We start from the raw sequence: 8,855 nt of genomic DNA, 5'->3' as shown, positions 1-8,855 counted from the left end.
CACTGGAAGTGCAGGAAAGGCAGAGGTGGAAGAGGATGACACTGTACATTTCATTAAAGCTAAGCTAAGAGGGTTTCATAGGGCCTTCAGTTCTTCATCAGAGAAAGAAGGGGTTCTCAAGGGCAAGTATCTATTCTTCACCAAGAGATCCAGGGACAAGATTTCTTTTGCTTTTGAATTTAGGGCCCAGTACTCTCTTCCAAACTTCGACCCACTTGGTTCTGACACTTCCTGGAGCCTGAATGGGAATGTCCAGCCCTGTGATGCCTCTGTAAACTTATCCCCTATAGCTGTATAAAGTTCAAAGTAGAATGGAAGCAGCAGAAAGACAAGTCAAACCAGATCTTGGAGTAAGGTCTTCATAGGTATTTCTCATCTTTTTAGAGTAGCTTTTGTTTGTATAATGACAGTATCATGAAAACAATGAAAAGATTCAGGATAAGGAGCAAGCCTACATTGCCCACTGCCAAACACCCTCCATGCCCCTCCCTTCTAGAACCCAAAGCATATACCAAGCATAGCACAAACAAAAGCAGCCATACTACGCTCTTATGGGGGGAAAACATATATATTGGGGAATATTAAGTATTTGGATGTGCTAAAGAGAAAAAGTTTTCTCCACATGGACTAATTTTTTTTCTTGGAGACATGTTTTCCTACTAAGAAAGACTAAAGGAGCATTTTATGGTTGACTAGTCTAGATCCCTTCCTGAAGAAGACAGTGCCGTGGGCAGTGATGATGGTGGCTTGGGACACCCGGCATCCTTGGCCCATACCGGCAGGGACTGACTGGAGACAAAGTCTTCTTGGGAGGCGAGGATGGGAGGTGCTTCAGGCCCAGCTGCTCATCCTTGAATCTTACACTTTTCAAGGACAGCCGATGTCTGACCTGCCTTTCCCTGATAGAGCTACTCTGGTCCTTGGAGGTGGCTTGGTGACTGTGGGCTGTATAATTCATTATTCTCCCTTGCTCTGGGTAGAAGGGAAGTCTGTGGTAGTGGAAACACCCACATACTGGTGCTTGGAGTTCCTGGTTGTGCTCATTTAACTTTGTGGCATGAAGTCCATGGTGAATTGCCATTTTCTCCTCTATAATCTGTCCAACAGCTGTCATGAGTGCCTGAGACTCATGAGTCTCACTGGACATAATTGATTTGCTTTTGACTGGTCCTTGGTTCTGGGTAGTTATTGGCTTATATTTCTGTAGAGCATTCTGACCTTTGTCTTTTTCATTGGGGAAAATCCATTGAGAAAAGCGCCTCATCCTTTTTCTGAAGAGGCTTTCAGGAGGACCCTGTTTCTTCTCTGGCAGGAGCTGGAAGTATCTTCTCCTAAAAGAATCTACTATTCCCCTGACTGGGGCAGGGTGACTCATATACTCTGCTTGAGAGGTCCTCAATTCCTCAAACCGTTCTTCATTTCCTGAGTTGAGCCTCCTATAGTCCTCTCTCTTACAAGTAGGGACAGTCATCTTGCACTGGTTCTTCCATGAGTCCTGAAGTTTAGAGATCATGGGCTCTTGCTGCCTTAGGCAGCTCCTTTGGTCTGCTGTGAAGCCATATAGCATCTGGGAAGCTACCTTGCCCCCAGTAGGCACTCTCTGGGAATGACACTGTGGCACCTGAGAAGCCAAGTTGTCTGCAGCAAGGAGCATGTGTGTAGAACAGTCTTGAGGTTGGTTCTCTGACTTTGTATTCACTTTGGAATTAAATTCACTTTCCTCTTCATTAAGGCATGACTCTCCAGGATCTTGGAAAACAGACATTCTAGAAAGTTTTTTACTGGTATTTAAACTCCCCGTATGCACATTTATGGTTTGGGATTTTGTGAGCACGTTGGTTTCCAAGCACATTGGTTCCACTGCCTCCCTGTCCTTTTCAGCACTAAAACATTGGGATCCTAAGTTCATCTCCAGCATTGCTACCCTATGACAGGGGTCTTGTGAGGTCCAATCCACACTCTTCTCTCTTGGCTCATTCCTGGTCATTGCTGAACTGGGACTCAACTCTAGGCTGCTCCTCTCAATGCATTCTGCAGAACCACTCTGCCAAGTTCTGCCCATGAAGTTGAGTGTGAGGGACTGAGAAGGTGGCCTGTCCTCCTGTCCAATCAGAGAGGCTTTTAAGGGCCCCTGGTTGTCACTAGATGGGGCCCTTCCCAGCGCCCTCTGGATTTCCTCATACGCAGGTGAAGGAGCAAGGGGAAGCCTTTCCAGGGTGGAAACTGACTCTTCTGTTATTGCCTTCTTTCCCAGACATGCCTGAGGAGGTTTTCCCAGGAATTCAGCAAACTTGACTATTGAGGGGGCCCCAGACACATGGGTGGCTGAGGGGGTAGAGGCAAACTGAAGAATGGGCAAGGGTTGAACCTTTTTCATCAAGAGATTTATGGGTTTGAGGACCTTGAGAGGTAGACCCCACCTGTGCCTCACCCAAAACCTTATAATATGTGCTTCCAGAACTTCTTGAATGTCTGGATGGAGGAAGGAAACCCTGTGGGAGGTGTTCACATATGGTCCCCAACGCTTCAAGATTCCTAGATTTCTGATTTCCATGTCAGTGTTGGACTTGGGAAAAGCATGGTTGACAGCAAGACAGGATTGGCACATACTCACAGGCCCACACTCACTGATCTGCCCCAACTTCCTGCCCAAATGACCTCTTTTCAAGATGTTTTCTAGATTCGTATCTAAGCTCCTTAGTAAATTACTTCCTGATTCATTCTGTGACAGCCCCAAGTCACTTTCTGATTCCCCAGAGCCCACTCCCTGAAACTTCATTAGGGAGTTCTCTGAGGCCTGGGAGAGATCTTTTGGGACCTTCCCCAAAATATACCCCAGGCCCTTGCCCATGCCCTGGCTTAGTTGGAACCCAACTTTCTGTGTCTCCTTGCTGCTTCCTGCAAATGCAGAGAGCTGTGAGGGTCTTTGCTTGCCCTTTGCCTGACATGTCCCTGATAATTCACCCTGAAGCTGCCTTAGTTCCAGAAACTCTTGGATCTTACAGGGCAGCTCCCAATGGTGTTGAATGAGCCACTTTTGTAGGTGTTGCTCCAGTTGCTTACGGAGCTCAGGACTGATTGGAAAATTCTCAGGAAGGATGGAGACCACCCAGCTGTCTTCAGGAGGGTTAGAAGTGAAGACACTAAAGTCCTCTTGAGATCTTTTGATTACAGAGGACAAACCCCCACTTCCTAGTTGCTCATGCAAAGGCCATTCTGGATGTTGAATCTCAGTTGGGATGAGAGATTGTGACTTATCCTGGGCCGTAGGGCAAGATATTTGACAGGCCCTGATCTGGGGTGAGGAAGAAGGTGATAGAATTGGAAGGGAGGATTGGAGATGATCTTGGGTCAGGATCTGAGCCAGAGGTGGGGGTTGGAATTGAGGTATGGCTGAAATCAAGGGTTGAGATTGGAACTCCAGTTGGGACAGGGGTTTGGACTGGGAAAGCAGTGGAGATAGTTTAGCCTGCATTTGAACTGGGCAGTCACTTGAGATTCCATTGAATAAGAAAGAAGGAGACTGCAGTGCTGAAGAGCTCTCAGAGATCCAGGCAGTAGCCACCAGAGATTCACTGTGTAGAGAGGGGAGACCCCAGAAAAGCTGGTTATATTTCTGCTGTAAATGGTGCCCCCAAACCTTAGGATATGAGAGCTGCTGAAGACCAGGCAACTGCTCTGGTTTGCCTTTTGTGCTCCAGAAGTGTTGGGGGCTTGTGGTTTTCTGCTCAGCACCCAGTGATTTCAACATATTCCCCAAAGAATTCAGGTGGTAGTTTGGGCTCATTTGTTTTAGATATGATCCATCTTTTTCTTTTTCTTTCCAAATGTTGATCTTGACTCCCTTTGTGACTTGTATCTCCAGGAACTTCTGGTCATCAGACCTGAGCAAAGAGGGGTTAGCAACTCCTACTTCTCTGTTGGTGGGGTTTCCCCAGAATGAGGCCTCTGGTGAGTGGTGGGAAAGGTGTTCTCGCTGAGACTCATAATTTGATGAGGTTGAGAGGCACAAGGCTTTGCCAGTGGTGTGCCACCAAGACAGGGCTGAAATGGGACAGCTTGAGTGGCCAAGGCCTGAGGTGCCTGGGATAAGAGAAGCTGACCATGGGGTATGAGATGACCTCTGTGTAATGGTGCCCAGTGGGAGTGCCATTGAGTCACACTGAGGAAGAGTCAGAATGGTGTCTGGAAGTTGTGGGGCAGAAGAGGCTGTCAGAGGTGGATGGCAGGCCTCTGAATTAAGGGGATGTGGAGGGGGAGGGGAAAGAGCAAGTGGCTGGGGTAAAAGGCTGCCTAGGGGAAGAAAAGGCTCTGGTGTCCAAGAGGCACTCAGAGATGAGTGGGAATGAACAGAAACTGAAGAGGTCTTTGGGCCAAGAAGTAGAGGGCGTTGGGTCAGAGGAACTGGGGTAGCCAGCAAGGACACAGCAGGAGCAGCAACATCCACAGGCTCCCCGCATGGCTGGTGGGCTCCAGCAGGCACTGCTTTGTACACCTCACCAGGGGGATCTTGACATAAGTGCTGATGAAAGCCACCCTTGTCAGGGAGCCTCACCAGGCAGCTGCAGGAGACAGGAGGCACAAGCTGCAGCTAGAAGCTGACCAGGGCAAGGAGGGCAGGGCAGGTTGGGCAGAGGTAAACACCTGCGACCCACAGCCCTCCCCAGCCTCCATGCTGACTTCACACTACTCCTGCTATTCCTAACCCCAGAGCTTTAACCACATCTTCTTCCCATGGCTCCCCCTCCCAGGGCTCGCTGTGGCCCCAAGGTCACATCATAGGCTCTGGGACAAAGGAGGGTCAAGGAGAAAAGGAAAGATTCTCTACCTTTGCAAAAGTGAAATCAGGCTGCAAGCTCCCTCCAGTTCTTTCAGGCAATTTCTGCAAGCTGGAAATCAGGAAACTGGGTTACAGTGGTGAAAGTAGGGGGCCTAAGGGTCTTACAGAAGGCTAAGTGCAATGTCCCTTTAGAGGAGACTATTGGGTGATTAGACTATGGAGCCCAAGAATCAGTGCTCAAAGCCACATGATCCCTCATAGAAACGGCAAGGCCTATGATGGGGGAGTGCTTTGTAAATGACAAAGCACTCTCCTATCCATCACTCCCTGGAGCCCTCACAACTGCCTAGTTGGGGAGAAAGGATAGGGGTCACAAAGGAATCTGAGCAAAGTTAAACCACTTATCTACAGCTGGACCTGGAGGTTCCACCTCTGAGTTTTTGGTCCACTACAGCCCACACAACCTTGCCAGCCAAAACCCATTTCAGCCCCTATCAGCTTCCTTCCAAGCATGGAATCTGGGAAATATACAGTATCTGATCTCCTTCCCAGGAGCCTCTCTGAGGGCTCTGTTTCCTGAGGGATGGTCTCTGCCCCTGGCATCCTCAGAGACCATGGAGCTGGACCCTCAGGGGTTAAGAAAAATGGAGGATAACTTGGGGCATGCAGGGCTAAATCACATAAGCTTACCTTTCAAAGCTCCACTTTTCTTCTTACTCCTGCTCCTCTTCCTCAGCTCCACTTGATGCTAAGAGAAAAGACAAGGGGCTGGGACTCAATTCTCTCTTCTCTCTAGATGGTCCGCAAATGCTCACTATTCATGAACAATATGAACATCTACATTCTACATTTATACATATAATGGGGGTCTGTGGTTTTCTTTCCTTTACTCATTTATTTCCATTTACTCATTTTTAAAGTGGATAAAAATATTTTAAATTTTTCTTCTTTGAAGAATGCAAAGCTGGATTTTCTATGTCAGATCACTATGGATTTCTTTCATTGTTATTCCTCTACTCAAAAAATACATAATTCTCAGAACTACAGGTCCTTCTCTGCTCCATCAAATAAGACTCTGTTTCCCAAGCTCAGAGCCCCATTCTAGCCCTTTAGAGGCCCTGACACAGAGGAAGAGCTTACCTGAGACACCTGCCACAGAAAGGGGAAAGTGGCTGGTGAAACAATGCTTAGGAGTCTGTATCCCTGCAGAAAATGAACTCTTAGTATACAGACCTCACTCACTGGTCACCATGTTTGGGACTTTGCCCTGGGACCCTCTATCACACCTGGACTCTGGATCTGAGATCTTGGATTAGAAATCCTTGTGCCCTCTCTAACCCTTGCCTGGCCTCACTTGTCCCTAGAGGCATGACGTTCTATTCTGAGACTTCCTATCTCAGAAGTCTCTCAGGTGATTTAGAAAAATGGATATGAGATAATCTCTGTTGGGGTTTAGCCAAAGTTTACTTACCTTCCCGGTGTTTCTATATTTTCTAGGTGGTGGTAAGGATGGATTACTCTGAAAGCAGAGGAGTAACAGAAGAAAGAGCCCAAGTCCACATAGGAAAGCAAAGATGGTATCAATCACACAGGAGGTGGGACTGGAGCTCAACCAGGTGGTACCAGTGCTTCTCAGAGAAGAGAAATTTTCCATCTTTGGAATCATGCTGTTGCCCTCAGGCAACTGAGCACTGGGAGTTTACTTGGGGGCAGAGCCTCAGGCTTGCATCACAGAGCTGTGGCTTTGTCACAAAGGGTTCCTGAGAATGGGGGAGGGAGCAGTCAGAGGAGCAGGCTGGACCACCACTCCTCTCCCACCATTCAGTCCCACAGAACCCTGCACCTTCCTGGGCCTTCTAGATTCCTCCTCCCAACTCTACTCGTTTGTCAGAGAGACCTTAGCCAATTTTCCATTTGTTCCATCTGGAACTCAGATATTACCTGGTCCCCTTTGTCCATTAGCTATCTTGACTTAAAGACCACCAATTTCATAACCCTTGAAAATCTGAAGTTGACCCTAGAATTTTGGCTACTTTCCAGAAAATTTTACTTTTAGGATTTTCTCTTTCTTCAACTCCAGCTTCCCATATGTTTTTGTCTTATATAAACCCAGGTACATAATTTAAATTTCTTTTGCACTTATTTAGTTTTATGAATTTTAGGGTTTTGTCAGGAAGACATACACAAAATAAAATAATTTATTATTCAAAATTCATAAAAGTATGAAAGTTATAAAGAGTTAAAACCAAATGATATATTTTTTTAAGTTTGTAGCATTTATAATTCTGAAGTTAGTAAAGCTTTAAACTGGACAAAGACTTTTGGCACATGCTGGGTACACACACAAACACACACACATACACACACTTATCCTTTCACAAACCAATCAGTATTTCCAAATCCAAGAATCCACAATTTTCTACTGGTAACATTTTTCATGTGTTTTCTTGACCTGACTTTTTATTTTATTTTTGTCTTAGTTTTAATTTTTTTTCCAAGTAAGTTTTGAAACATGTTGTCTTAGTCCATTAGGGTTTCTATAACAAAATACCACAGACAGGGTGGATTATATAACAAATTTATTTCTCACAGTTCTGGAGTCTGGGAAGTCCAAGATCAAGGTGCCAACATGATCAACTTCTGGTGAAGTCTCTCTTCCTGGTTCATAGACAGAAACTTCTCACTGTGTCCTCACATGTTTGACAGGGACTAGGAATCTATAAGGAGACTCTTTTATACTTATATTTTTGTGTGTGGTGTAAGAAAGTTGCCCAATTTCATTCTTCTGCATGTGGCTGTCCAATTTTCCCAACACCATTTGTGAAAGAGACTAGTTTAAACTTAAGTAATTCCTTCCTTTTAATATGAAAGGAATTAAAACTTTCTTGGAAAGATATTCAAATACATAGGAAAATTAATGATCATATATTCATTTAATTTTTATTTAAATTCAATTTAGTTAACATAGAATGTATTATTAGTTCTGGGGTAAATTTAGTGATTCATCAGTTGCATTTAAAATCCAGTGCTCATTACACCAACTGCCCTCCTTAATGCCCACCACCCAATTAAACCATCCCCCAACCCACCTCCCCTCCAGCAACCCTCAGTTTCTTCCCTATAGTTAAGAGTTTCTTATAGTTTCCTTCTCTCTCTGTTATTATCTTATTTTATTTTTCCTTCTCTTTCCCAATGTTCATTTGATTTCTTTCTTAAATTCCACATATGAGTGAAATCATATGGTATTTGTCTTTCTCTGACTTATTTCACTTAGCATAATACCCTCTGGTTCTGTCCATGTTCTTGAAAATGGCAAGATTTCATTCTTTTTGATGACAGTACTATTCCATATATTCCATATATATATATCACTTCTTTATCCATTCATCTGTTGATGGACATCTGAGCTCTTTCCATATTTTGCCTATTGTGGACATTGCTACTATAATCATTGGGGTGTATGTGCTCCTTCAAATCACTATGTTTGTATCCTTGGATAAATACCTAGTAGTACAATTGCTGGGTTGTAGTGTAGTTCCATTTTGAACTTTTTGAGGAACATCTATACTGTTTTCCAGAGTGGCTGTTTCAATTTGCATTCCCACCAACAGTGTAAGAGGGTACCCCTTTTTCTTCATCCTCACCAACATCTGTTGCTTCCTGAGTTGTTAATTTTAGCTATTCTGATTAGTATGAGGTAGTATCTTGTTGTGGTTTTGATTTGTATTTCCCTGATGATGAGTGATATTGAGCATTTTTTTATGTGTCTGTTGGCCATCTGGATGTCTTCTATGGAGAAATGTCTGTTCATGTCTTCTACCCATTTCTTGACTGGATTATTTGTTGGGTGTTGAGTTTGATAAAGTCTTTAAAGATTGTGGATACTAGCCCTTTATCTGATATGTCATTTGCAAATATCTTTTCCCATTCTGTAAGGTGCATTTTGCTGTGCATAAGCTTTTCATCCTGATGAAGTCTCAATAGTTCATTTTGCTTTTGTTTCCCTTGACTTTGCAAGAAGTTGCTGCAGCCAAAGTAAAAGGGGTTGCTGCCTGTGATCTCCTCTAGGATGTTG

The 8,855-nt window shown here is 44.6% G+C and overlaps 2 protein-coding genes across 2 annotated transcripts in view; one reads left to right on the top strand and one right to left on the bottom strand.

The window, feature by feature from the left end:
- Positions 1-697: 697 nt before the first annotated feature.
- Positions 698-6,434, bottom strand: LOC114223378 (spermatogenesis-associated protein 31A3-like). Its single transcript, XM_088018935.1, has 5 exons — positions 6,252-6,434; positions 5,471-5,528; positions 4,829-4,889; positions 1,851-4,562; positions 698-1,766 (listed from the first exon to the last, which is right to left on the bottom strand). The coding sequence occupies exons 1-5, from the start codon at positions 6,432-6,434 to the stop codon at positions 698-700; spliced, it is 4,083 nt and encodes a 1,360-aa protein (XP_087875061.1).
- Positions 6,265-8,855, top strand: part of FAM240B (family with sequence similarity 240 member B) — a 71,952-nt gene continuing 69,361 nt past the window's right edge. Inside the window, exon 1 of the mRNA XM_028122233.2 lies at positions 6,265-6,396. Coding sequence (XP_027978034.2) covers positions 6,355-6,396 — 42 coding nt within the window. The 5' untranslated portion in view covers positions 6,265-6,354. The remainder of the gene's footprint in view (positions 6,397-8,855) is intronic.

Source organism: Eumetopias jubatus, unplaced genomic scaffold (assembly GCF_037043125.1).
Source record: "Eumetopias jubatus isolate StellerSeaLion01/CBP00866 unplaced genomic scaffold, mEumJub1_p1.0 scaffold_15, whole genome shotgun sequence".
NCBI lineage: Eukaryota > Metazoa > Chordata > Mammalia > Carnivora > Otariidae > Eumetopias > Eumetopias jubatus.
The sequence above is the reverse complement of the archived record's forward strand: the minus strand, read 5'-3'. Positions and strand labels throughout refer to the sequence as shown.